General features: G+C 43.8%; 2 protein-coding genes across 5 annotated transcripts in view; one reads left to right on the top strand and one right to left on the bottom strand.

Annotated features, from left to right (window-relative positions):
- The window catches only part of MAP3K8 (mitogen-activated protein kinase kinase kinase 8), a 28198-nt gene extending 23570 nt beyond the window's left edge, over positions 1–4628 (bottom strand). The window contains exon 1 of one of the 3 annotated variants that reach the window (XM_042858289.2): positions 4430–4628. The gene's annotated coding sequence lies outside the window, so the exon portion shown is untranslated. Of the gene's footprint in view, positions 1–432; positions 998–4429 lie in introns of those variants that run through there. The other 2 variants (XM_005290947.5, XM_065582905.1) reach the window with 2 other exon arrangements.
- A 105-nt stretch (positions 4629–4733) lies between these two features.
- On the top strand, positions 4734–27789 carry MTPAP (mitochondrial poly(A) polymerase). 2 transcript variants are annotated; one of them, XM_008162879.4, is made up of 9 exons: positions 4734–5320; positions 8467–8639; positions 9300–9533; positions 12577–12801; positions 18568–18779; positions 22635–22861; positions 24273–24365; positions 24446–24519; positions 26916–27789. In XM_008162879.4, the coding sequence occupies exons 1-9, from the start codon at positions 5158–5160 to the stop codon at positions 27276–27278; spliced, it is 1764 nt and encodes a 587-aa protein (XP_008161101.2). In that variant the 5' UTR covers positions 4734–5157; the 3' UTR covers positions 27279–27789. The 2 variants fall into 2 exon arrangements, with proteins under 2 accessions (XP_008161101.2, XP_065438976.1); XM_065582904.1 differs by lacking the exon at positions 4734–5320 and adding an exon at positions 8167–8272.

Genomic DNA, 27789 nt, shown 5'->3' with positions numbered 1-27789 from the left:
CAACATTTCTTTCCAACAGCAAGGAGCATCCCACTCCAATACAGTGAACAGTTTGTGCACAGATCGTTTCCCCTCCAATTTTGGCAACAGCTGCCAACGCATTTTACAAACAATACCGATTGGGTTTGAACAAATGAAATTCCATTGGCGGAGATGGCAGCTCCAGCAATTCGCAGCGTCTGGGAGGCCCCAGTCTCATCTCGAGAGCAGTTCCTGGACCCGGTGTGTTTGGAGGGCGATATACAGGAACGCCCACCCCAAGCCCCCAGCCCAGAAACAGTTATATCCCTTAACCCAGGGGTAGATGCTCTAGCCATGTGGTGGGGAGCGCTCAGCGGCCCCCGAAACGAGAGGCTCCATCGCCCCAGCTAGGGATCTCCCCGCTGCCCGCCTCCCCCGGTGCACACCGCCCAGCCCCGCTCCCAGCGTTACCTGCCACTATGCGCCCCCGCGGGAGGCAGGGCTCCAGTCAGCGGGGCGCCGGCCCGGCGCATCCAGCGGAGCAGTGACGGGCGCATCGGCAGCGCAGAGCTCCAGCTGGCAACTCCGCGAGAGGCGGAAGAGCAGGTAGCTCCGGGTGCCTGAGCAGCCGCCCTGGGGGCGGTGACGCACCCGCGGGAAGGGCCTGAAGTAGTTTCTACTTCACTTGCCGGAACCCGAAAGAGAAAGGCCAGCGCGTCGTGAAACCGGCGGAAAATCCACCGCCTCCCACCTGAGCTCTGCTGGGGAAGGTCTTTCCTAGCCCCGAAGGGGGGTCCGCGGGGCCACAACGCTACCCCTTGTGGGCAACGCATGGCAGGAGCAAAGTCTCCCGTCCCCTCCCGCTGTGTAACGTGCAAGGGAGCTGGAGTGAAGATCTTTCTCTGTGCGACCCTAAGAGCATCGTCCCGACCCCCACCCCGGTGCAATGCAAGAGAGCTGATGGGGAAGGGGGTATATTTTCCCGATCCTCAGCCCGGGGGGAGCTTATTCCTGACTCCCACCCCAGTGCGAGTGCAAGACAACTGACAGGGGGTGTACTCCCTATCTCCCCCCCCCATGATGCAATGCAAGGGAGGTGATTGGGGGGGTCCGGGGGGGTATATTCCCGCCCCCGGTGCAATACAAGAGAGCTGATGTGGGGGCGTAGTCTCACCCCAGTGCAATGCAAGGGAGCTGATTGGGGGGGGGGGGGTATATATCCGGCCCCACCCCGGTGCAATGCAAGAGAGAAGGAAGGAGACTAGCTACTCTGCCCTCCCCAGCGGAAAGTGCAGATTGTTCTTGGCTTTGCTGACCCAGTTACCAGAAGTCCCCGCCCAGCTGCCCGGCCGCCGGCCTGACCGTTTCGCAATGCCCTTCCCCGTATGATACAAACAAGGAGGGGGAGGTCTTTCGGGTATCCATCATATACACGGTAACCAAATATGCTAGGGCTCCAGCCTGTGGGAGCACCTAGGCTTACACAGCTTGAACAGCATAACCAAGCAGCTCCTCTCCAGCCCCCTTAGCTCACAGAACTCCCGCCAAACCTCTTAATGCAGATTACTAATTAAGTCTCACAACCCCACATGAGAGGCATCCAGTATTGCCAACCCCAAATGTTCAAACATCATGAATCAGGCACACCAAAAATCATGAGATTGACTTTAAAATAATAGATTTGCTGTTCTTTTTATTTGCCTTCTGCTTGTTGAGTCTTTAGGGTGCACTGGGGTCACATTTTAAAGCTTTCTCCACAGCCATGAGGAGTTTCTCTTTAAGAATGAAGGCTGAAATTATCACATATCCACTTGACTCCAGGAGCTGGTGCTTTAAGAAAAACAATAATTATCATGAGACTCGTGACAAAATCATGAGGGTTGGCAACCATTTCGCTTACCACTGAAATGCAGTCACCTATTGGTGGACCAGAGGTGCTGTTTAACAGCAAGACACTGGCACACTTAGAGCAGGAAGTGACTACCTTCTTTAGCTGAAACTGCTAGAGGATTTAGGCAGGCAGTGTAAATAACTTAGAATTTGGTGACAGCCCTGGGTGAAAAACCTTTACTCTTGGAAAATGTCACGAGAGTTGGAATCACTACAAATGTTCAGGACTACATCTCATCCAAACATAGCAATCCGTAGAGGGGCCATGCAGCATCAAGTGCCCCCCAGATTTCTGCTCAGCCTGCAGGGGGGAGGCAGGAAGGGATCTGTCCTTCTGCTGGGCCTCCCCCTGGCTTGTTCAACTCCTGTCCCTGGCAGCTGGGCCTGGGCTGGGAGCAGGACCAGCCACTTCTCAGGCTGCTGCTTTCTGCAGCATGGCGACTGCCTGCAAGAACCCAGCTGGGGAGGCAGCTTGGGCCTGGCTGCCGGGGACAGGGGCCAACTAAGCCAGAGTCCCCCCTTTCCCCCGCATGTTTTTGGCTTGCTCAGCCCCTGTCCCTGGCAGTCGGGCCTGGGCAGGGAGTGTAGGCAGTGGGCTGCTGCCGCTTTCCTAGCCAGGTGCTCTCATACAGCTATCACGCTGCACAGAGTCAGCAACCTGGAGCGGCCATCTTCAGCCAGCGTAAGAATCGGCTCCCTCCTGTTCCCCACCCAGCCTCTGCTGCCAGGGAAAGTGGCCAAATATGTGTGTGTGGGGGAGGGGGGACATGGCATGACAGGAGAAGTACAGAGCCCTCCTCCACAGGTATCTCTGGTGGGGTGGGGAAAGTGTGGCAGGCCTGGGCTGGGTGCAGGGGTCGCTGGGGATAGTACCAGGAGCAGGTTCCCTGGCTTCTGCTCATTGCCCATGCCCCACCCCTTGCTGAGGTGTCCAAGATCTCCAGGCAGACCCTGGTGCTGTGAGTCTCCCTGGGCCAGGGCTGGCCCCAGCCGGGTGCAGAGGCATATGCTCCCCACTCCTGTGGCCCCAGCTCCCGAGGAGCTGGAGGAATTAGCAACCCTGGCCCAGGGAGGTAGGGCTGGAAGTTCCCCCCAGATGCAACTGGGGGGGGGGGTTACATGTTCCCCCTTTACATTGTGCCCCCCCAGTTACCAGGAGGCACCAGTTGTCTATGCATCCACAAGGCAACAGCTCCAGCAGCATAGCTCCATCTAACACTCTGTTCCATAAGTTAGCACTTGGTTAGTTAGAGGGAAGAGAGATCCTCCAGAATTACAGACTGCCACCTAGCGAGCACCTAAACCACTTCCTGCAACACTTAGGTGTCCTCTAAGACAGTGGTTCTCAACCAGGGGTACACGTACCTCTGGGGCACACAGAGGTCTTCCAAGGGGTACATCAACTCATCTAGATATTGCCTAGTTTTAAAACAAGCTAAATAAAAAGCACTAGTGAAGTCAGTACAAACTAAAATGTCATACAATGACATGTTTATACTGCTCTATATACTATACACTGCAATGTAAGTTCTGTACAATTTTTATATTCAAGTTGATTTATTTTAAAATTATATAGTATAAAAAAAGAAAGTCAGCAATTAGTAGTTTTTAAATGAGGTGAAACTTGGGGGTATGCAAGACAAATCAGACTCTTGAACAGGGTACAGTAGTCTGGAAAGGTTGAGAACTACTGCTCTAAGAAGTGAGAGCTGGGGTACTGAAAAGGGTGGAATTGCACAGAGACTAGAAGTTGGGAGGATGAATTTGAACAACACAGTTTTAGTGGTGGGTTATGTACCAGCTACCATGCAGCTGGAGCTTAGCTATTATTCAGGAACCTGGTGGGGTTGTTAGTTTTCTTACACCCACAATTAATTTTAATTAGATCATTTTTCTTTTAGACCAGCCTCACAGGAAGAAGAGGAGGAGTTTTCCTCTTAAGCACATCAGTGAATTTATGAGGAATGCGTCATAGTATTCCAGAGGAAAAACACACAGTTGCTACATATAGGTGGAGTAAATTGAAATGTTCCGGTCACATGGAAGAATAATTCTAGAAGTAATCTTTAAAAGATCTTCTTCCCTCTCTCCTGTATCATCCTAAAACCAAGGCTAAGATTACAAAATAATTATTTACACTGATATAAATGTTCATCCATAAATTTCAAGGTACTATACAAAATTAGGTATCTCCATTTGATAGATGGGGTAACTGAGAATGAGACTGGGGGTGTGACTTGCTCAAGGTCACACGGTCTTATCTCAAGTTTCTGATCCTACAACCACTCATATGCTAACTTTATACACCTGTGCAGGGCCAAATGAGCCCTCCAAAGAGACCTCTAAAAGATGTAACCTAGGGAAATGAATAGCTGTAACGTTTCACTATGGGTACGTGTAATGGTACAGTTATACCACTGACAAAGGTAGGCATGTTGTCATGGCTGTACTGCAGTAAAGGTACAGAGTCTGTATTCTGAATTTACTGCAGTAGCTCACTGTGTGTGTTTACGTCAATAACAAGAATAGGGAATATGCAGTATTCTGTTTCACTTTATCAAATAATCAGATCACTCACAACGGGGTCCTGGCTGCTTCCCCAAACCCTTGCACGGCTCGTCCCCTTTTCTTCGGCGTCTGTTTCACACCCGCCTTTGCTTTTATGTCCCGGGAAGTAGAAGCCCGTGGGCCCGGTCACACTAGGCAGTGACAGGCTGCCCCTCCCCTCCCCCCCCGGGGAGGGTTAGCACGTGGGTTACTGTTTGCAGGACTGGGGCCTTCGCTTGTGCCTCCGGCCGGGGGGTGGACTCCAGCGAGGAGCCCCTCGGAGCGCCTCCTTCAGCCGAAACGCGTGTTTCCAAGCCCCGCTCACGCCGGGGCTCTCGCACAGCGGCAACGCGCTGTGCATGAAAGGGAGGAGCGTCTCTTTGCTATTAGGTGCCCGCTACACCCCCTAATGCGGAGCGAGCGCTGCACGCGCTCCCGACCGGAGCGCAACGGGCTGGTGGCGCCGGGGACCCCGCCTGCGGGATGCTCAGCGCCCAGGGGCTCGCAGCGCCCTCACCCCGCGGGATCCGGCCCAAGCCCGGTGAGGCGAATAGGTCCCGGCCCACAGGCGGGAGCTAGAGGATCAGATCCCGCTCCCACTGAGTCCGGCTGGAGCTCCTGGGCGCAAGTGCAGGGCTGGACTCTAGTAGCCAAGAAGCAGAACTAGGTGCGAGATTTGACTCTCGTGCCGCTCCGTACAGCGCGCGAGTTCGCGCCTGCGCACGGCGGCTCACCCTTACCCGCGCCTCACGTTCGGTAATGGCGTCCCGCCTGGAGCTGTTGCTGCCGTGGTGCCGGCTGCGCTTCCCCGTGCCGGGGACAAGCCAGACGCGCCGCGCTCTGGGGCGGCCGCGCCTCAGCCAGGTCCGGCTCAGCTCCACCGAAGCTGCCGCGCAGAGGGCCCCTGGCCGAGAGGAGGCAGGTGAGGAGGCTTCTGTGGCGGGACAGGGCCTGGCGGGGGGGGGGGGGCGGTTGCACTGGGCCAAGGGGGCAGCCCGGGAGGCTGCTGGGCGCCGGGGTCTGTCTGGGGCTGCGCTTCCGCCCTTCTGCGGGCCAGGGGTGCGATAGCAGCCCCGAAGCCGGGCGGGGCTGTCGTGCCCTGGCAGCTCGGGGAGCCTCGCGAATGGAGCGCAGCGGGCTGTGACCCGGCTTCTCTGGAGAGCGGCTGTGTCCGCCCCGCCGCGCAAGAGCCGGCCTCGTGGGAATCATTTGCCAGACCCCGTGGCTCGGGCTAGGGCTGGGAGGGGCCAGACTCGGCCCGCTCGAGGGGCTGCGTTGGCAGCTTGTGTACAAACCGGGCGGGCTGCAGCCTCGCTCCGAGCTACCGTCGGGAGCAGGTGGCCTGCAGTAGCCTTCCCTGAGGCTGAGGTGTGTACCTGCCCTGTAGGGGCTGGGGGCTACACTACCCTGTGAAATGAGATCACGTTGCAGAATTAATAGATTCCAAGGCCAGAGGGGACCATTATGCTCATTTAGGCTGACCTGCTTAACACAAGCCAAATACTTCCCTCAAAATAATTCATAGAGCATATCATTAAAAAAAAAACTAACCTTAATTAAAAATTCCTAGTGATGCAGAATCCACCATGACATTGGGCAAATTGTTCCAGTGGTTGATTGTTCTCAATGTTAAAAGTTTTACACCATATTTGCAGTTAGTGGGCTGCATTCTGGGCACGACTGTGTTAGAACGTGGCAGAGCTGTCACTGTCTGCCATATCCCAGTTCCTGAATATGCATCACTAAGATCAAAAGAGAATAACCACCCTGTTGTTGTCAAAACGGGGGTGAGGGGAATATGTGTCCAGGGAAGATGCGGTACTAAGCGTCTAGTTTTGAAGAGCATTGTCACGTGCGTTACTGTACTTGTTGGAAATTCCAGTGTTCTGTTTCAGACTGTCTAATCAGGACTTAAACTGTAGCTGCTTATATTTTAATAGCTTTTGCCTTGCATACCATGCAAGTTAAAATATCAAATTCTAATCTCTGCAAACCAGAAACAACCCATTTGAATACATCCTATCTTGACTTTTTCCCCTGAATAGTCATGTTAAGAAACAAAAGTTTAAAAACTGAAATATACTATTTTCAGTGTCTAGTGGCTAGTTTTTTTTCAAGCTTGACCTTTTTTCTCATTAAGCATATCAGTTGAACTTGTGTAAAGGTGTTTTTTTAAAGTTAAATACAAAAGACTGAAAAAGATTCAATATGATTCTTCATAGAGTACTGCCAGTTATTCCTAGAAAATTGTTCAGGAATCATTGGAAGCTGAGTTTACGGAATCTCTGGGATTCTCAAAATAGATGATTCATATGTTAAAAATAAACAAACAAAATTCCCTACTAGGAATAGCTTTAGAAAGCATCACATATAATGGACAGGGATCATATTTGTCATGTGTTTGCACAACACATTAATGGTTACTGTTAAAGTTCAGTACCACTTTGCTACTGTGTAAACCTGATCATTTGTTTTGAAACCCAGCTGCAGTGCTGCAGATAGTGGCAGCTACTCATCCTCTTTATTTCTGTGTGTTCTCCTACCAGCTCCTCTTCAGGTGACTCTAAATAGCACCGTTGCCTGCCAGCTCTGTCCAACAGACACAGATAGCATGCGAGGAGCAGAACTCTGTAGTGCAGTGGTTCTCAACCTGTGGGCAGCCCAATCAACACACAGCTGTGGCCCATGTGTCATCCTCAGGGCCATACAGACAGTATATATATTGTGTGGATGAGGCCCACATAACACATAGAGAGCTGCATAAGTGGCCCACAATGGTAAATAGGGTGAGAACCACTGATCTAGTGTCAGCTACTGGGGTAGGGTGACAGAACCTGCAACAGTTAAAAGGTGGGAGAGAAAATAAGCATAAAATAGTTGGGAAATGAGAGAGAGAAAATCGGGGAGGGGAGAGAATAAAAAGCAGAAAGCAAAACTGAAAGAAAAAGACAAAGGAAAAAACAAAGAAGAGGGGAAAGAGAAATAGTTGGGGCATGTCAGAAAAAGCGAGATGTGATGACTACACTAAGATGGAGTGTATTAAAGGGGAGTTGGCATGGGTTTCCAGACCCAATATTGTTGCGTATTTTACATAGAGCAGGGGTCAGCAACGTTTGGCACGCGGCTCACCAGGGTAAGTACCTTGGCGGGCCGGGCCAGTTTATTTACCTGCTGACGCGGCAGGTTCGGCCGATCGCGGCCCCCACTGGCCGCGGTTCGCCGTTCCTGGCCAATGGGGGCGGCGGGAAGCCGCGGCCAGCACATCACTCGCCCGCGCCGCTTCTCGCCGCCCCCATTGGCCAGTGGGGGCCGCGATCGGCCGAACCTGCCGCGTCAGCAGGTAAATAAACTGGCCCAGCCCGCCAAGGTACTTACCCTGGTGAGCCGCGTGCCAAACGTTGCTGACCCCTGGTGTAGAGTTTAATGATCAAGGAAGGATGGGAGCTACTGATCTGGGCTAAAGAATGTGTCATTATCTGATTGTTGTGCATTTGTATCACAGCTGCTCTCAACTGTAATATGCTCTGGATCAGTTTAAGTAGATGTTTTACATAGAAAATATCAAGCCAGTCGTTAATGTCAACATAACAGGTTCACTATAGAAAAACATTTTCTGTAGAATGGGAATTCACTGTTGTTGGTTTTCCCCCTTATCTGATTTTAGTAAAATTGTGGAAGAATTGCACTTACACTTTCATATAGCACTCCTGTGGTTTTTGTTTGTTTGGTGGTTGATTGGGTTTGTTTGTTTGTTTTGTTCCCAGTTTCACTGTGGCTCCTGTCAGTGCCATTGGGGAAATACTGTATGCTGAAAAAGGGCACCAGTGCAAACCTCTTGGGAGTGCACACATGGGAGGAGAAGGAAAAACTAGAGGTGAACAAGTAAAACAGTAGGGAGGTGAAGAAAAATTGATGCAAGGGGGAGAAAGAACCTCTCTTTTGGGAGATTGCCCATTATTAACTTTGTGTTTTAAAATTGAGTTCTGTAGGTTCCTTAACATCAAGCTACCAAAATCTGTATAAAACCTACATTTTTATGCAGAATTTTTTTTCTACCCTCTCCCACAGATTCTAAAGTTGGTACCCGAAAGAAGACGTTTTCTGAGGTGCAAGCAGAAAGGCTAGAGCAAGCACAGCGGACTGTTTTAATTAACTGCCCAGCCAAGATCAGTGAGAAAAAATTTCTCACATATTTGTCCCATCATGGAAAAATTAACAGTCACTACTTTTATGAAAGCTATGTACGTACTTGGAGTATTTTAAATTAAAATCTTTTGGTAAAAGTTGGATTTGGGCAAAAAGAAATGTCAGTCTCTGGTTTTCAAGAAACTAGTTTTTGTCTTTCTCAAAAGTTGGGCATCTTTCTTTGACAAATTACTTGTGTGTATTTCTTTTCATGTTTGTTAAATTTTACAAGATGTTAAGTAAATCAAGAATTTTTATTCCTACTTCTCAATTTTTCAGTCAAGATTTGTTTCTTTTAGTTGAATAGTGACACCCAAAATGAGTTGAAGATAGCAAACTTTTTTGGGCGGGGCTAAAGCTCTATCAGTAAGTTTCATACCACTCGCCTGCTTGCCTAACAGCAGAACATATTTATTTGCACTCCATTCACTTCCTAAATCTAGCAGTAGTGGAAATAAATATATTCATTAGTTTGATTACTTTCTAATGCAGAAATGTGCTCATTATGTCAAATGGTATACATCTTAAATTCTCTTTTTGACAGCTTGTGAAAGAGTACAAAGGTGCTGAGGTGTGAATTAGTGTGAAATGCATAGGATAAAAATCATATTGTCTCTAGACAGCTATGATTACTGTTGCAACGGTAATATCAATGTAATTGTTTATGCCTTGTACCAGCTATTTTACCATGTCTCTTCACTTTTTAATGCTTTTAGGGTACCTATGCCGTGGTAGAATTTTCTGAAAAAGACAGCATAGCTTCACTACATGATGTTACCCGAACCCCAGGCATTGAAGAGGAATGTGCTGTTCCATTTAAATCTAGACTTTTTACTTTAACATTGAAAAACCCATCAACTCAAGCTGCTCATCAGGCACCAGTTCACTGTCATAAACAGTCCACCATTCTAATCAATGATCTTGTTCAGAAGCTTTGTAGTGCTGACAGTGTAAGTCTATGGCAGGGGTGGGCAAACTTTTTGGCCCGAAGGCCACATCGGGGTTGCAAAATGGTATGGAGGGCTGGGTAGGGAAGGCTATGCCTCACCAAACATCCTGGCCCCTGCCCCCATCCGCCTCCTCCCACTTCCTGTCCCCCTCAGAACCCCCGGCCCATCCAACCCCCCCCTGCTCCCTTGTCCCCTGACTGCCCCCTCCGGGACCCCTGCCCCTAACTGTTCCCCCCTCTCCCCCCCCGGGACCCCACCGCCTATCCAACCCCCCCTCCCTGTCCCCTGACCGACCCGACCTGGGACCCCCCGCCCCTAACTGCCCCCTGGAACCCCACCCCCTATCCAACCCCCCCTCCCTGTCCCCTGACCGACCCGTCCTGGGACCCCCCGCCCCTAACTGCCCCCTGGGACCCCATCCCCTATCCAACCCCCCCTCCCTGTCCCCTGACTCCCCCCTCCTGGAACCCCCTGCCCCAACCGCCCTCCTGGGACCTCCCCATCCAACCCCTCCCCGCCCCTTTCGGAATGTGGCCCTGCGAGCATGGGCGGAGGACTCAGGAGGAGCAGGGGCAGCCACACAGCTGGAGAGAAACGGCGGTTTCCCCTTTAAAGCGCCGCTTCTCTCTGGACTGCTGCGGCCGCCCGGTGCTCCTCCTGAATCCTCCACCCGCGCTCCCGCCACCCGCACCGCCCGCCTGCTCCCCTGAGGCTGCAGGTGAGCCTCCCTCCCTGCTCTTCCCACTCTCCCCCCCCCCCCCCCCAACCCCTCACGGGGGAGCACCGGTGCTGAGCTGCCCGGCGGTGCAGTGAGCTGAGGCTGCAGGGGAGGGGGGCTAGCTTCCCCAGCCGGGAGCTCAGTGTCGGGGCAGGACGGTCCCACGGGCCGGATGTAGCCCATGGGCCGTACTTTGCCCACTTCTGGTCTATGGCTATAGCTCTCTTAAGGTGGTTTTTTTTGTTTTGTTTTTTTTTAAATTTGCTTATGGAAATGTGTAATTATCTAAAGATTCTTTGGGGCTTTTACAGGTCAATTCCACTGGCCAGAAATATTTATCTGAGCTATTAGTGGATTGCCTTGGATAAATGCATTTCATAAATTGAAATAAATATGTCAAGTGATTACTTTATTTGTTATGACCATTAGTGTGTATGAAAGCAATCTCTGAATGAGATGGTTCTCTTCACTTCTGTTCAGTCTTGCAAATCTTTTTTAACACCTGTTTGTATTAAACAGTTGACTCTTCAACAAACTGATTTTTATTTCCACTATTCTCACACCTTAACTTGAGGTTTGAGATTTCTGAGCCCATATCTGAATCCATCAGTAAAAACAAGAAAGACTTGACCTTTCTGATATTTCTAAGCTTTAAAAAGTAGAAGAAAAAATGGTGGAAAGAGGTGGAAGGGAGAGGGAGATGCATGTTTAAGTAAACTACTGTGACAGTAGGACTGATACCTTGAAGTGTAATGTCTGAGTAATGCAACATATCAGGGTAAGACAAGAACATAGAGGACTTGTACAAGTTCGCTGCAATTTTTGAAAAAAAAAAAAAATAATAATTGTTTTCAGAAGTCTTAAAATATATTAATATTTACCTTTTTTGAGTCTTCAATCCAGAGCACGTTTTTTTTGCTCTTTATTTATTACTCTAACTAAAGTTTCTATTGAAGATAATACGAGTGAGGGCTCTTGGAATATTACAATATGGGACCAGGTTCCCAGGCTATAAGTAAATGTATTTTAGTAAAAAAAAAAAAAAAGGTGGATGTATGTACTGATTAAGCCAGAAGTGACTGGTCGACTTAGGACTCCATGGAGGAAAATTGTAGAGAGGGGAAATGTTCCCTATATAGTAGCAGCAGAATTCCTGATTAAGCATTCTGTACTACCCGATCCCAAGAATGCAGGCAGGCCAATGGAGTTACTCGGGATTTATACTGGTGTAAGAGTGTAAATCCAGACTAACTCCATTGATTTGTGCTGCGTTACTTTGGATATACAGTGCTGTCACTGAGACTGTAATCTTGCCCAATGACTGCTCACTTTGGTTCATATGTGGTGATTAGATTCTTGAATGGTGGTGAGCAATGAGTATGCTCGGAGAGCCCCAGAGCAGAAAGCCTTAGCCATAAGCTAAGTAGGACATCACTTAACGATGTTAATGTCTGAGAGAACTATGGAATACTACCAGTGTTGTTCTCCAGCTGAGGAATACATCCCTCTACCTTTCTTCACTCTCCTCTTATTTACCCGTGAATTTCATATGCACTCCAGAAATCTGCATGGGCTGTCACAGCACCTTTTTTGATGCACTACTGCTATCAGTGCAAAGATATTTGGGATACCTTTCAGAGCTGAGCTAATGGCACCCACTGCAGATGACTGAACAGAAATGGGGGCACTCTCCTGCAGTAGGAAATTGCACCAGTAATGGACTGGATCGCTTGATAGGATGAAGGGATCTGTGGAGGTGAGGGGAACATTCCATTTCTTCTTCAAAACGAAAAGACTCTCTTTTTTGGAAAAACCATTACCAAATTGCAACCACCCAGGAGAGGTACTCCGGGCTAGAGCTAGATTAACCCCCAGTGGTGAGTTGAATAGCTTAGGAATTGGGGCATTCAGGATGCATTTGCATCATTTATGGTGAATACTTTGGTATCCGATAAGAGTCAAAATGCTGGCCAACACTGTTCATGTTTTCATTTGGATCTATTATCTTCTTTTTTTCTTTGGGTTTTACTTTGCTGCTCCATGAGGAAGAATCCTCAATAATATCTCTAAATGTGTTGGGAGGGTAGTTTCTGAAATGAAGGAACTGGTGTCTAAAGCTGTAGAAGGCATCTTAATTTGTAAATATTTTGTTTACTTCTATAGCAGTGTAAGAATGTAAGTGACATAGCACTGACATTCATTTTAAGGAGTTGAAGAGTAGCCTCTGAAGGGGGTATTAAATTAGGTCAGAAAGACTGGATGCTAAGCAAACAAATAAGGAAATGGAACTAACATATATTTTGATGTTTGTTTTTTCTTCATTAGGTAAGTAATCAGTTGTACACTCTAATGGATGAATATCAGCTAACAGAGGAGAACACTAAGCTCCGGTTTCTAGTCTGTTCTCTGATTCAGGACATTGCATGTGCATATTTCCCAGAGTGCACAGTGAAGCCATTTGGCTCCTCAGTGAACACCTTTGGCAAATTAGGATGTGATTTAGACATGTTTTTGGACCTGGATGAAATTGGGAGGAGCCCTACAAGAGCGGTAAGGGTAAACAGCATGTCTCTAACTTGTAGGACTTCTTTGACAGATTTAACCACATAGAGATATAAGTGAAACAGAGGATACGCTATACTGAGGTTTTCGAAATATTTCCAATAAAGTCTGTTAAGAGGATTTGGTGTTTTGGGGGGGTGTACAGAGCTAGAGACCTTTAATGAATTAACAACTGTGATGTGAAAACAGTAAGAATAAACAGAAGGTTTTCTTATCATGGCAAGAAGTAAACTGTAGTGTCCCCAGTGGTGTTCACTGTACTGTACAGCAACTGCACTCCATAGTTAATACTGAGGCACTCAGATGCCACAGTGACAAACACCAGGACAAAACCCTTCGGGCTTAGAATAGAAGTCTATACTTTAAAACCCCAAACTGAACTTGCTGAGTGAAGTAATCAATTTGTTTGCAAGTTGGCTTGTTTAAAATAAGACACACACAATTTTTTTTCGGAGAATTTGGAGCATGGAGGATTAAAAACTTAATATAAAATTGTTGAATTTTCCATGCATGTCCTAAGTTTCTAGGGCACCATATTTTGTCTATAAGACTAGGACTATGTTTACACTTAAATTGCTACAGCAAGACCACTGTACTGCTTCAGTGCAGACACTCACTACAGTGAAGGGAGGGTTCTCCTGTTGCTGTAGTTGATCCACCTCCCCAAGAGGTGGTAGCTGGGTTGGTTGAAGAATTCTTCTGTCAACCTAGAGCTGTCTACCCCAGGGGTTAGGTCAGCTTAGCTATGTCACTTAGGAATGCGTACTTTTCACATCCCTGAGCGACATAGTTGTATCAACCTAACTTTCTAGTGTAGACCTGGCCACAGTCTGTCTAATGACCCCTCACTTCAGCTCTCCAGCCTTTCTTTGTGACCCACCTCCAACGTATGCTACTGTATTTCACTGCCACATGGAAGTATATGAATGAGTAATGCTTATTTTTCCCAATTATTGGCACTTCCCAGTGGCAGTTGGGGAAGTTTTTCTGGTACTGGGTTTACTGCACCAACTAACTTCATTAATCAGAACAAATTGAGAAGACATCTACCAATAAAAATGAATGCAGCGAATGTACTGGAATGTTGGCAATTTGCATTCATAGTCCCTCTAAATATTTTGTTCGTCAGTTGAGCTAAACTCCAGAACAGTGTTCCATAGGTGAACCTCCTTCTATTGAAATCTATCTCAGCCATTATCCGGGATGTGAGCAGGTCTGAGATGTCTTGCTCTGGATTTTCTTTAGTACATCAGTCCAGCTGGCATCTAGCACTTTAGTGTAATAGGGTGGATTGATTTAAATCAGCAAGCAGGAAATCTTGATTTAAATAATTTAAATCTGGTTTTGCATTTGTACTTAGTTATTTTTCTAAAAAAAAGTTGATTTTTCATTAGTTGGTAACCATTAAAAATGTCGATTTGCAACTAACATAGCCTTTACATTAAAACTGATACTACTTCTTGCTAACCAGGAGGATAGACTGTATCTATGCACATTTATTTAAGCAGTTTAAGCTTAGTGTACGTTTATTCATTCTTAATTTTTACATTTTGTATTATGTTAGAAAACTGTGGATTATGCATTTCTTCTTTACTAGATTTAGCGTTTTACTTGTGATTTGTCTCAAGTTCTATTTGGAAATTGGAATTAACTGCATAAAAAGAGTGTTTTTCAAATAGTTTTATTTCACTGATAAAAATATCTTAAATGTGCTGGATACAAGAGGGGGAAAAAAAGTAAGTTAAATGCAAAAAATATTTTGATAGAAACCTAACTGATTTTTAAACAAAAAAAAGTATATGTAGTTAGGGAATTGAACTGACTGTTTCTGTTTGCCATGTCCTTCGGGATTTCAGAACTGTAGATCTCATCTCACAATTAGTTTTTGTTCATAGATTGGAAGAGGAAAATAAGCTTTCCTAGTTCAGCTACCAGTCAGTTTCTTAAATTTTAATGAACTAGCCATTGAACTGAACTAGTGGAATAAACTGAAATTAGGAAGCAAAGAGCCCTGTGGCACCTTATAGACTAACAGACGTATTGGAGTATGAGCTTTCGTGGGTGAATACCCACTTTGTCAGATGCATGCATGCTCATGCCACAGGACTCTTTGCTGCTTTTACAGATCCAGACTAACATGGCTACCCCTCTGATACTTGAAATTAGGAAAATATCTTTCTGCACCTGCAAGAAAGCTGTCAAAAGCTGGTTTACATGTGTTTAGCCGTTGACTTCCACCAGTTCAGTAGTTTGACTTTCTTTAAAACTTTGGCCACAAATATGTCCTGCCTAATATTTTTTCTAATTTAAATGGTTTTTATAGATTATCAAAATGTACTTAATTTAAATAAGAGTTCCATTTAAATAGAAATCAGATTTAAAAAAAAAATAATTCATTTTTGTCCACCCTGTATTGTAAAATTAAAGCTACAGGTTATCTTGCTTGTTTTCCCTAACCCACTCTATTGTTTGCTGATGCCATTTAGTGGAGCTCTAAAGCCACTTTCTTTGGCAATGCTGTTATTTTAGTTGGCGGTGTTGACACACATTCTCAGTGGGGCTATGAAAGCCATTTTGGGTTTTCTCATTGAGCTCATCTGGTTAGAATATTGTCAGATTAGTAGCAACAAGTGGATTTGAAGATAAAAACAAATAGTGTCCATATGTAATGATGTTGTGTCAAAAGAGGGAAATAGTATGAAACTTTGTCTTCACTGCATGTAACCATGGGGTAAGTAATCGTGTGGTAGCCTGCCCTGCTGCTGTGCAACCACATTGTTCATGATAGCAGATTGCTGTCACACCCCTTATCTGCACTGGCTGTGACAAACAATACAGCTGTCTGAGCTTGTAATTTGAGACTCATGATGCCACAACTCACTGTCGCACTGTGCTCATATTCTTGGGTTGGTTTTGTGCAACTTATTAGTTCACTGTTTGGATTGTTGGATGGCATGGTCTAGGCCCATGAAATTTATTTCCTGGCAGTAACCTAGTTGGTGTAGTGTTGTGTTGCTATGTGCTGGCCAAAGGTATGGATCCTCCTGTCCCTAATTACCAGAGTCTAAAACTACAGCTTTTTATGGAAGCAGTGTTTCTTTTTCGTGTGCCTGCACCATCTGCTACCAGAAGACATTGGCAGGGGTTTCAAAGGCTATTTTGTGGCTAGAGAAGACGGGGCAGCGAATTGCTGTTAGAAGTAGCATAGCAAGAGCAATTCCACAGGACCATCTGGACGCGGAGGTGTGAACTGAGCGGGTATTGTTTGTAATGGCAGATGACCCCTACTCAGACCACTGCTTCTGAACCAGGAATACAAACATTCACTGGTGAGACCTTTTTGTGATGGAAACATGAGGTGACCAGCAGTGAGCCCAGAACTTTCACATCAAGACACATCCATGGAGCTGTGTGAGGACCTTGCCCTTGCAGAGAGCATGAGAGCCAGTAATGGTCCTGAATTGTGTTGCTCTTTGCCTTGTGAAAACTGACAACCTCAGATTGATACAGATCTGTTGGCAATCTATTTGGGTTTGGAAAATTTACAGGTAGTTCAGTGGTCATCGAAGTTTGCAAGACAATTAATGATGTATTGTCCTCCAGGCTTGCCAGAATTGGAAATATCCCTGAAATAATTGCAGGGCTTGAACAGATGGGCTTCCTGAACTGCACAGGTATGATTGATTGGGACATATATACCCATCCACCATCTCAAGCAAGCAAGTATATAAATAGGAAACGATACTACTACATCATTATGCAGGCTCTTGTGGACCTCCAGGGCATATCCATGGATACCTACATCAGATGCATTGGCTGGGGATTGGTCCTGCTTTGAGCAGGGCGTTGGACTAGATGACCTCCTGAGGTCCCTTCCAACCCTAATATTCTATGATTCTATGCCAGGGTGTTCTAGAGATCTGGCCTGTTTCAGCTTGGGCAAGCTGATACGTTATCTCCCCCCTGCCACACCCCCCCCCCCCCCCCAAGAAAAATCAATGCAGTGTCCATGCCAGTTGTGACTTTAGGCACCTTAAGGTGTCTTCTGCTCCCCTGTGCAGTCTGCTGCTCTGATGCGCATCAAGAGAATGAGGCAGTTTTAATACAAATCGTGGCCAAGGTTGCCTCCCAGGCTAGGGCCAACTTCCTCTTCTAGTTCCTCTGCTCCATCTCCTTGCTTGCTGTCCAGAAGAGGTTGGGTTGTATCTTCACAGACATGAAGGTTCCAGACCCCCTCCCTCCCCCCGGCTCTAAAGATGAAATGGGCTTCTCTGCTCATGAGGGTTCTCAACACGTCATAAAATGGACAGGTTTTTGGGATTCTCACCAAATTTCTTATTTTTATTTCTGGCCTTCCAGTAGCTCATCTTGTGTCCCATTTATTTTCTCCCTGTCCTGGTGTCCCATCTGGTCAATCTCATGATCAACCAGCAGCTATTTAGATACACCTTCGTACAGTGTGATATTTTTTATCTGGTATTAAATGTGGATTTTTCTCACTTTAGTCCAAAGCTGCACCAAGATTCTGGTGTGTTCATATGATCAGGTGGCTGATACACTGGCTTAGGGGCTGCCATTCTGTTGTTTCAAACACCAGAGGTGGGCAAGTATGGAGAAACTCCAGATATGGTGGACCATCGATGCTGAGCAAAGGGATATGAAGATAGACCACTTCCAGTCATGGTTGAGAGCACCGGTAGATGGCAAATTAATGCATAGGAATGGTGCCCAGTGGGTTTATGGAAAGGTATTGGAGGACCATGATATCTTGATTTGTTATGGGTGCCTCAGCTGTACGTGTTCACTTCATTAAACCTCGTAGTAGCAACACTCATTAAAAGCTGCCTTATGGTGTTCCCTATAACTTAGCATATGGTGGTGGCCTTCTGGCAGATGTGGATGTGTGAAGGCATACCATATTAAGGGGGGAAACAGGCTGAGCATAAGGTTAGCATGCAGTGAAGACAAGGCCTGAGAATTTTTTTTAAATATGCTAGAACAGTTATTTCACAATATGAATAAAAATTTATTACTGTAACCTAAACTAGACATGAATTAGCAGGTATAAGGACACATTATAGGAAAATACACATTGGCTTGGTTAGAATATTGCTATAGAGAATTGTTCTGACTCTATAAAATACGTAGAACATTAGCTTTCTTTTCTGAGATAATGAATTTAAGAGTCTTCAAGAAGCTGGGCTGCATTATGAGGTAATGATAAACCAATGTGCTGAAACTTTGGGATTTTCCAAAAGCTAAAAGGAAATGTTCTTTAACAAAGAACCTCACAGATGTGGTTGGTACAAGCTAACAAACACCTTGGTCAAAAGAGAGGAAATAACATGTTTTGTAGCTTGGTTGTACTTCTTGTTTCTAGTTTTTTATTAAATTAGGTCACTAAAATAGTGTGCTTCATCTTGACCTCTCTGTTTTTACATTACTGAAAAAATACCTTGGAAATTACTGCTTATTGTATACAATAGTGAGATTACAGCAGTCATATATTTATCTAAGCAATTGCATTTCTAATTTCCCAGTTAATCTGGAAAAAATGTAAGAGAGGCAAAGATAAAGTGATGTTTTAAAATGTTTTCTCTTATCAAGTCCTATAAAACTACTTGCAATATGTGTTTTTCAAATCTTTAATCACAAACCATTCTTTGTAAGTGATTCCAGTTGTCTTTCAGAAGTGTCCCAGAATCTTATGTCACTTTCAGAACTGGTAATTTACCTTCATCTTTTTTGTGTTAGAAAACAGGTCCCTTTTATATGGAATATCAGATGAAGAGAGTACCTTCTGAAAGAATAGCATCACAAAGAATCCTCTCTGTGATTGGTGATTGCATTGACAACTTTGGCGCTGGCTGTGTGGGTGTGCAAAAGATACTCAATGCTCGCTGTCCATTGGTGAGATTTTCCCATCAACCAGCGGGGTTCCAGTGTGACCTGACAACTAACAATAGGTAATGATATGGCAATAGCATTTTAAAAAATTTAAATAGAACAATAATATGTATGTTGGAAAGCTATAATGAAAATTACTTATACGCTTCTATATGTGTGTCTGTATATCAAACAAATGATACGTTTTTGAGAAGTTTTTTTCCTTTTCTACATGAGCCTAAGCAGGAAATATATTTGACAACTCTTTAAAAAAACAAAAACAAAAACAAAAACAAAAAAAGTCACATTTTTGAAGACTAATTTTGAGGACGGGTCTTAGTTAATTTAGCAGTAAAAATACAGATTATAAATACTTTTTCTAAAACTAGAGACATGAAAACTTACAATAATAGATGGATAGAAAACAATATAATAAAATAGATATGAAATCAAGAACATATGGTTTTTCATTAACTTTTCAATCACTTTTTTGATTCTCTGTTGCTTTTAGGACTAGGCAATTGTATAATACCAACGTTAATTTATATTCCTTCATTAACCTGAAGTCTGATCACTGAAAGGCTATTTGAAGTTGTCTTTTTCTTGGATTGTACACAGATAAACACAGAATTATTTTATATTAGCCTAGCATTCAAAATATATTGCCACCTAAGCAGTGCAAACAGGCAATTCTTTTTAAGAGAAAGGAATTGAGACTCGATGTTTCAGTACTTGATGCCTTTCGTGATGATGCCCAATAGGGGGAGTAGATTTCTTAAAAATAGCTCTTTGGCCTGCCACTTCTCTTCCTAGTTTTGCTTTAATTTTTTGATTACATGTACCAAATAGCCACATGAATGCCAGTGAGGCATGTAAATGTAAATGGGCCAAAATTTAACTATATTGTATGGGAAGTGTTGTTGTAGAACCAGATGAGGTTGTCTTCTCTTGGTAACTGCAAGACTTAGTGTCATTTACAATGAAACAAATCTATCAGTAAAAAATTAAGCTTACTATTATTTGTATTACTGTAGCAAATAACTTCTTGAAAGCTTCAAACTGAAATCTGTTGCTTTACCATTTCCCTGTTGTCCATTGCACACTTTTTTATTTTAGTTACATTTCTTGTGACTTATGAGCTGCTGTTCTTTTATGAGTATAAAGGTACACACCCAAACCCATAAAAACACAGGAATATGTCCAGTGACAATGGAATATTTGGAGAATTTAGCTGCCAAATTTTTGCAAATCTCTACTAAGTGTATGCGAACAGATTTTTCAAAAGTTTATAACTTTGGCCACATTTGGGTGATATTTGGGAACAGAAAAAGGCACATCCTTGACACAGTTCAAACCCCTTGCCAAATTTCAGGTCCCAACTCCAAAGCACAGAGACACTAGAGATGTTTAGTGAAATGTGAATTTTAACATAGGCAAAATGTGTTTTTCCCTAGTCCTGTTCTGGGAAATGGCTGAACCATTTTCGCTGAAACTTTCAAAAAAAATTTATCGTAAGGCATACACCTGGCATGGAAAATTTCTACCTGTTAGTTTGGCAAGTTATAAGCAACTGACAACAGGGTCTTAAAAATTGCCTACTACTGTAGTTTGTATGCCACTTAATTCTTTCACTGCATTATCATTTTTAAGTCAGAGTTAAACACATACTCTTCCCTGCTCCTCCGATTCTTAACAAATTCTACTTGTGGACACCCATGTGAAAATGGGAGAATGTGCTAACTGAAGTGTATATGTAGATTGATCTGTTTTTTTATAGCATGATCATAATCCCCCTTCCTTTTTTTAACTGCACATAAACTTTAGAGAAAAATTCCTTTGAATTTTTTTAATCTTGTACTCGGCTCAGAGGTGAATTTTTTTTCAAGTTAACTGAGTACAATGTATGCCATTACTGAAATTTTGATATGCTAAGGGTATGTCCACATAGCATTGTAAACGTGGGTCTATGGGACCTGGACTTGTGGACTTTGTTTCCAAGCCTGCGCTTGAGCATCCACAGTGGATTGTAAATTTGGGGGTAGTACAGCTGAGAGCCAGGTCCAGTAATTGTAACACATCCATTCTATGCTACGCAGACCTTCTGTCTCGGGTCTGCAGCTTAAGCTGCAGCCATCATGCAGAATGACAGGGCTTTAGACCAGAGGTGGGCAAACTACAGCCCGGGGGCCACATCCGGCCCTCCAGATGTTTTAATCTGACCCGTGAGCTCCCACCAGGAAGTGAGTTCTGGGGCTTGCCCTGCTCAGGCGCTCCAGCCGGGGAGCGGGGTCGGGGCCTTGCTCCACTCCACACGGCTCCCAGAACCAGCGCACGTCCCCACGCCGACTCCTATGTGTAGGGGCAGCCAGAGGGTTCCGCACACTGTCCCCACATTAAGTGCCACCCCATGCAGCTCCCATTGGCCAGGAACCGCAGCCAATGGGAGCTGCAGGGGTGGTGCCTACAGACAGGACAGAGGGGGGACATGCCGCTGTTTCGGGGAGCTGCTTGAGGTAAGCACCACCCGGAGTCTGCCACCCTGACTCCCTCCCATGCCCCAAACTCCTGCCCCAACCCTGATCCCTCTCCCACCCTCCGAACCCCTCGGTCCCAGCCCAGAGCATCCTCCTGCACCCCCAGCCCCTCATCCCGAGCCTTTCCGCACCCCAACCCCCAATTTCATAAGCATTCATGGCTCGCCATATAATTTCCATACCCAGATGTGGCCCTTGGGACAAAAAGTTTGCCACCCCTGGCTTAGACCTTAGTCATGGTGGGACTCTCTGACCCACCCCACTAGCAGGGTCCTAGAACTTTAGTCCTAAGTGCTTACTGACCGAAGTCAGGCAGATTTGGGTGTGGATGATAGGTGGGCTTGGGCTCAAATCTGAGTCAGAGCTTGGGTTTAGTGTGCAGTGTAGATATACTCAATGAGGCTGTGGAAGAAGCTAAGACTGCAAAATGTGGTTCAGTAGTTTTGCATGTAGAAAGCTTCCCCCCCCTCTCCTCCTTTTTTGGTGCATATACAGATGGATATACAACTTTTGCTTGTTCTAAAATAGCATAGAACATTGGGGATAGTGTACTTCAGCACAGTCTAAATTTTAAAAGAAAAGTAACTTTTCTACTCCCAAAATTTGACTTAGACTTTAGGAAGTTTATATTTGTCCTTTTGAGGTGGTGCCGCATAATCTAGAGGAGTACGTGCAATGCTGGGAGCGAGTAACTCGTGTATCCGTACCTGCCACTTGTGGTATTAATACTTGGCTTTTAAAAAAAACTTTACACTGGGCTGTCATAAACTTGGGGATGTTTTACTTTAAACCTTCATAATTTGAAAACTGCTGAATTGACTTTCTTCAAACGTGGCATGTTTTGTAGATCTCACTGAAATTTAGTAGATCTCATTGAGATTAAGGTCTTTAGATTTTACTTGATTTTTGAATGCATTGTATTGTAACCCTTTGTATCCAAGGTTATCTAAGAAATTCCAGATTGTATTTGGTTTTGTATTAGATAATTTATCACAGATATCGTCTATTAAGATACTCAAAAGCATAAAAGTCTAATTTAAGTCTGCACTTTCAAAGTTAATTTTGTATTTTCTGTCTCTGGAATGCTTTATTTCTCTGTTGTAATGTTGCATTAATTTTTTATGGACATTTTACACAATGCAAATACCACTCCTGAAGTGTATTGATAGTATTTCTCTTCCACTGTACTTAAGTTTCTAATTATAGGGCCATCCGGAACTTCATCTTAGACATTTTCAGATGTTCTCTGCTACTCTTATGTCATATGCAACAATTTGAAAAAAAAAGATCCTCTTTCTTTATAATTATTACGTTTTAGAGCAGCATGAGTTAGGGTTACATTTGACAGTTGATGATTCTCTTTAATATTTACAATTTGTTCCTTGGATTTGTGTCTCACAGAGTTGCCATGAGAAGTTCAGAACTCCTTTATATATATGGTAGCCTTGACTCACGTGTAAGAGCTCTTGTGTTCAGTGTGCGGTGCTGGGCCCGTGTACATGGCATCACAAGTACCATTCCCGGTCCCTGGATTACGAACTTCTCTCTAACAATAATGGCCTTGTTTTTCCTTCAAAAGAGAACACCACCTATCATTCCAACACTAGACCAACTTAAAGATCTAGCAGGTAAGAACATTTCCATTTTGGAGTAGGACTGAACTAGCTCTTATGTGTTTTCTCTCCACTCTGGTTTCATTGAGTTTTGTGTGAATCTCAGTCACTTTTGATGGTCCAAAATAATCTTGCATGTTGCAAATACCATATATTTGAGAGAATGTCCAAGTTGTTGAACATTGGTACTGATTCACTGTTGTAAGGTGGATATTTTGGAGAATCAAACACTTTGATTTATTTTGCCTTTTTAAATAAATTTTCCAGTCACAGTATTAAATTCCATTGACAACATTAATTTGATACTAAATTATTCATTTAATCCCAGTAGGAGAGCTGTGGTACATATAGAAAAGCTTTATTTTAACTGGCTTAGAGAGTGGGCTTGCTCTGTGCATCAGACAATTAAAAGTCAGCATTTTCTTAAAAGTCCAGGTTGTTGTTTCTTCTGGTTTGCTGATCTTCTATTCCTCAATAAATTAGCCATAAAATACCATGGAATATTATCTTTTCACTGTCCTTTGGTATGATATACATTATTTTGTAGTCATCAACTTTGACATCAATATTCAACTTTTAAAGAAATTAAAAGCAAAAGATATATTTCTGACTAATGACTTTTACTGAAGTCGGCTCAGCGACTTGCAAATCATTCTCACAATGTCCCTGTGAGGTAGCTTTTACTCATTTTGTAGATGGGTAAATGGATTAAGTTTTGCTTGAGATCAAAGAAGGTATGCCAGTGAAAAAGTGGGGAATAGAATCCAAGAGTCCTGACTCACCAGACATCTGTTCTAACCATTAGACGTGCTCCCACCCAGGCTTTGAAGTGGAGAATAATGGCTAAGGTACATGCTGAATTTTAGTAGTTTTGAAGTAAAAACAACTTTTAAAAGCTTTCAAAATCAGTTTACCAACAAGGTTTATTTTTTAATTCCCTTTGAAATTTCGAATGTGGAATTACGACAGTCACAATGGAATAGGTGTCTTGAAATGGTACAAGAAAAATCCCAATGCACTGTCATGAGTATCCGAGAGGAAGAATACTGATCATGCAACCCTTACTTGTGTCTGTAACCCCACTGATTTGTAATGGTACAGGCCATAAGTAAGGCCTCTTTGTGTAAGTGTCTTAGTGGCTGATTTTTCAAAGGAACAAATAGGAGTCATGCACTTGCCCATTTGTGCTTTTAAAAATCTCCTATTTCTCCTAAGCACTCTCCCTCCCCCATCCACAAATTTAAACCATTTAAATCTTTAACTAATTTAATTGTAAAAAGTAATTTACCTTCTGTACCCACTTGCACTGATTTATGGTACCGCTTTCTTTTTGAGAGGATGTCTGAGTAATGCTTAATAAATATGGGGGACTTTTTTTTTACAGTATATCACATTTAAACACATTGTTCATAACTTGTCATTTCAGGTGCAGAAGATAAGCATATAATTGAAGGTTATGACTGTACCTTTGCTAGCAATTTGAACAAAATTAAGCCTACAGAAAATACAGAAACGTTGGGTAAGTGGATCTTCATTCAATGGTTTTTCCATTTCTGTGAGAACCATATCCCTTTCCTTATTTTACCTTTTTCCTTTCAGATGTGCTGCTGAGTGACTTCTTTGAATATTTTGGGAATTTTGCTTTCAATAAGAACTCTATAAATATTCGAAAGGTAAATGCATTTTAATCTCTTCCCATTACTCTTTAACTGTCACAGCTCTCACTATATGAGAGAGGTAGAAATATGCAATACTGCATAAAGAGCCAAATTCTGCTGTCCTTATCCATTTATCCTACTAACTAATACATGACTAACTATCTAATGTACATTTCTTCATAATCATAAAAAAATAATTTTCTTATCATAAGGAAATAGTATCATTCAGGAAACATTTTATGTTTTGCTATTATGTAGCACATTTTGCAGTTGCAGAAATTACACATAGAATACCTGTAAACTGATTTTATCCCTAAACTGGCAGTCAGATTCATGAAGAGAGTTAAATTCTGGAGAACAAAGCAAAACCACTGATTACCTACTTCTTGATAGTGCTGCAGCACTAATTTATTTGTTGCATTATAAAGCACTAACTATAAGCCAATAAAGCTGCTCAGCTGAATGCTCTGTTACATGAGAGGTGTCATTGTTTATAGCTGCTTTCTTTGTCCCACTTTTGTGGTTAGAGAGATTTAAAAAAAAAAAAACAAAAAAAAAAACTTGGACTGTACAACACAATCCAACATTTTTTTGGTCTTCATACAAACTGTGTATCCCTAAAGGCTTTGCCGTTTTAAATAACTGATCTGCGTTGGGAACCCAGAGTTTAGACCCCCTCCATACTTCAACTTTTAACTGAGTTTGAAACTATTTACTGGCATGGCTGTTCCCCACGGTTTGTGTGCACACACATAAGGGATAAAATTTCGTTAGTAACTGTGACAGTTAAGTGTTTTGTGTCTGCTTAGAGAGCTATTCTGGCACATGCATTTCTTCGTGTAATTCCTTCAGCACAGTTGTTTGCAATGTTTTACAGGACTCCCTAACCATGTTTATGTAACTGGCTTAATCAGTCCCTGTTTTACTAGCTCTTTGTGAGATAGGAGATCCCAGAGTATATTGTCCCATGTGCTGCTATGTGGGTGTACCCTTTGGGCACTCAATTTCCTGCTCACGCACTAGGAGATACCTACCCAGATTTTCGCAGAAGACACTGACACAAACACTGCTGGATGTCGTGGTATGTGTGGACTTATTGGTTGGTTGAAATGGCAGAAAAGTTACTTTGCAGATACAACCCGAACATTGTTAACTTGTGACTAATTAAGATAAACCTTTTTTAGAATTTGCATAAATCTAAATAAATAAGATGGCCATGCTCCAAACCGCTTACCTAGATCACATTTAAAAGTTGCTGTGTGGAGTGGGCCTTCAGCTCGTCTATGTTGTTGCTTTCTGTTACATGTACAAGGACTCCCTTGCCTCTTTCTTTCAAATAAGAGAATTTGTTGTTTGCGTGTTATCTATTACCTATGTGTAATAGGGTAAAATAGACAGGTAAGGGTTAAGGGCTACCTTCCTGTCCCATGAACCAGCAAGAGATTTAAAGGAAGGGTGTGTTCTCCTTTCAGTATTGAGAGAGGCAAGGGAGAAGCCTCCGAGGACTGCAGGGCATGGTTGGCAGGAGAATTGCTTGGTTTTGGTGTTACTCATGAGTTTTCTGTTAACCAATAAATTGTGCCCTACTGCAAGGACCTGAAACAGACTCTGGCATGGCATTGGTTCCTTCCTCAGTCTGTGAGAGAGCCCCTGAGCTTTACACCACGGTGTGCAGCAGTTGGGGTTGCCCAAACAGTTCACAAGAGCACTTTATAATAGTGAAAAGGCACTCAGGAATACCAATTAAAAATACACTTCAGTTTCGACAACGTGCTCAGCACTGTAGAAAACACAAGATGGCAGACCCTGCTGTGAAAAGCTTCAAATCTGAGAGAGAGATGTTCAAAAGACAGGAGGCACTGGGGGAAATTCAGGCGAGGAAATAACTTACCGCATTAATTCTTTAGTGGGCATTGTGAAAGAATGGAGTGTTTTTTGGAGGGATTTTTGTAGCCATGTTGGCTTATAGAAATCATTCCATGCATGAAGGACAGCATGGCAGAAGGTATTCATTCCATGCATACAGGGCACGATGGAGACAACAGTGGAAGGCTGAAACTTGCCTTGCTGGTGTAGAAGAGAGAATGGGAGAATTGCATCAGAGACAGTGTGAGATGTGGAGATGTGCATTGTCTTGAAGGAGATGAGACATTTAAACGTGCTATAGTGAAAAAGAAGTAGCCATTGAAAGGGCACAAAGAGTGGGAATGACATGGTCAGATTGACAGGCTAATTAAGTTGATGAACATCTACTTTCCTTTTTATGAAAGAAATTCCTTATTAGGTCAAAGGCCCTTTGCAATCAGGTGATATTTAATATTGCTGTAATAACTTAGCTGAACTGTTCTATTTGCTGTGTGTATAATACCCGTGTGAAATATTTGTCTTTCCTATCTTTAAAATATCTGCAGGGAAAGGAACAAAATAAGCCTGAGCCTTCTCCTCTCTATATCCAGAACCCCTTTGAACGGGCCCTCAATATCAGCAAGAATGTTCAAGAAAAACAGCTGGATAGATTTGTAGCTTTGGCCAGAGAGTGTGCCTGGATTTTACAGCAGGAAGATAAAGGTCATTCTTCATTGAGTAATAGCCAGCCTTGGGGACTGGCAGCCCTACTGCTACCATCTGTAGCCAGTAACTGTGTCAAGGGCAAGAAGAAGAGGGGACAGGCAAGTGAACGAATCAAAAGCCTGTTGGACTCTTTGAAGATTAATAATGCAGAAAGTTTGGTGAACAATGGTGGGAAAAGGACCTTTAGCAATCAAACACAGTAGCTGCTACTCTGTTGTGAGAATTGCTTGTGGTAATAATTGGAAGAACATTACTTGAACTTAGTTTCTACTTGAGGTGAGATGGAGAAAATTACCTCCTACTTCCACTGTCCTAATCCTTGTGCAGGAGTGTTTAGTTTCTCTGGGCATTATCTCCTCTAAAGCCCTCCTCACTCTTCCACCTGACCTATGGATGAAGACCATCCAGACATCAACTTTCATATACACCTTCTTAGAAGCAGCCTTAAGCTGGGTACAGTTCAAAAAGCAAAACAGATTGGGCCTAGGGAAAGGGCTTCCGGAATCCTGTCAGCTAATGAACAAACAGTGCTAAGCAAAGGAATTGTCAGAAGCAACTTCTTTCCAATGAAATCATGGCTAGCACAACCCCCACCACCACCACCACATCAACGCACTAGAAACTATTTTAAATCATAGTACTTGGATGCCTTTTGTTACCGTTTTCCACACATGTAAATGGTGCAAGATATAATAAAGCGACTGGAACTTGTTA

The sequence above is a fragment of the Chrysemys picta genome, chromosome 2, assembly GCF_011386835.1.
Source record: "Chrysemys picta bellii isolate R12L10 chromosome 2, ASM1138683v2, whole genome shotgun sequence".
NCBI classification, from domain to species: Eukaryota; Metazoa; Chordata; order Testudines; family Emydidae; genus Chrysemys; species Chrysemys picta.
The sequence above is the reverse complement of the archived record's forward strand: the minus strand, read 5'-3'. Positions and strand labels throughout refer to the sequence as shown.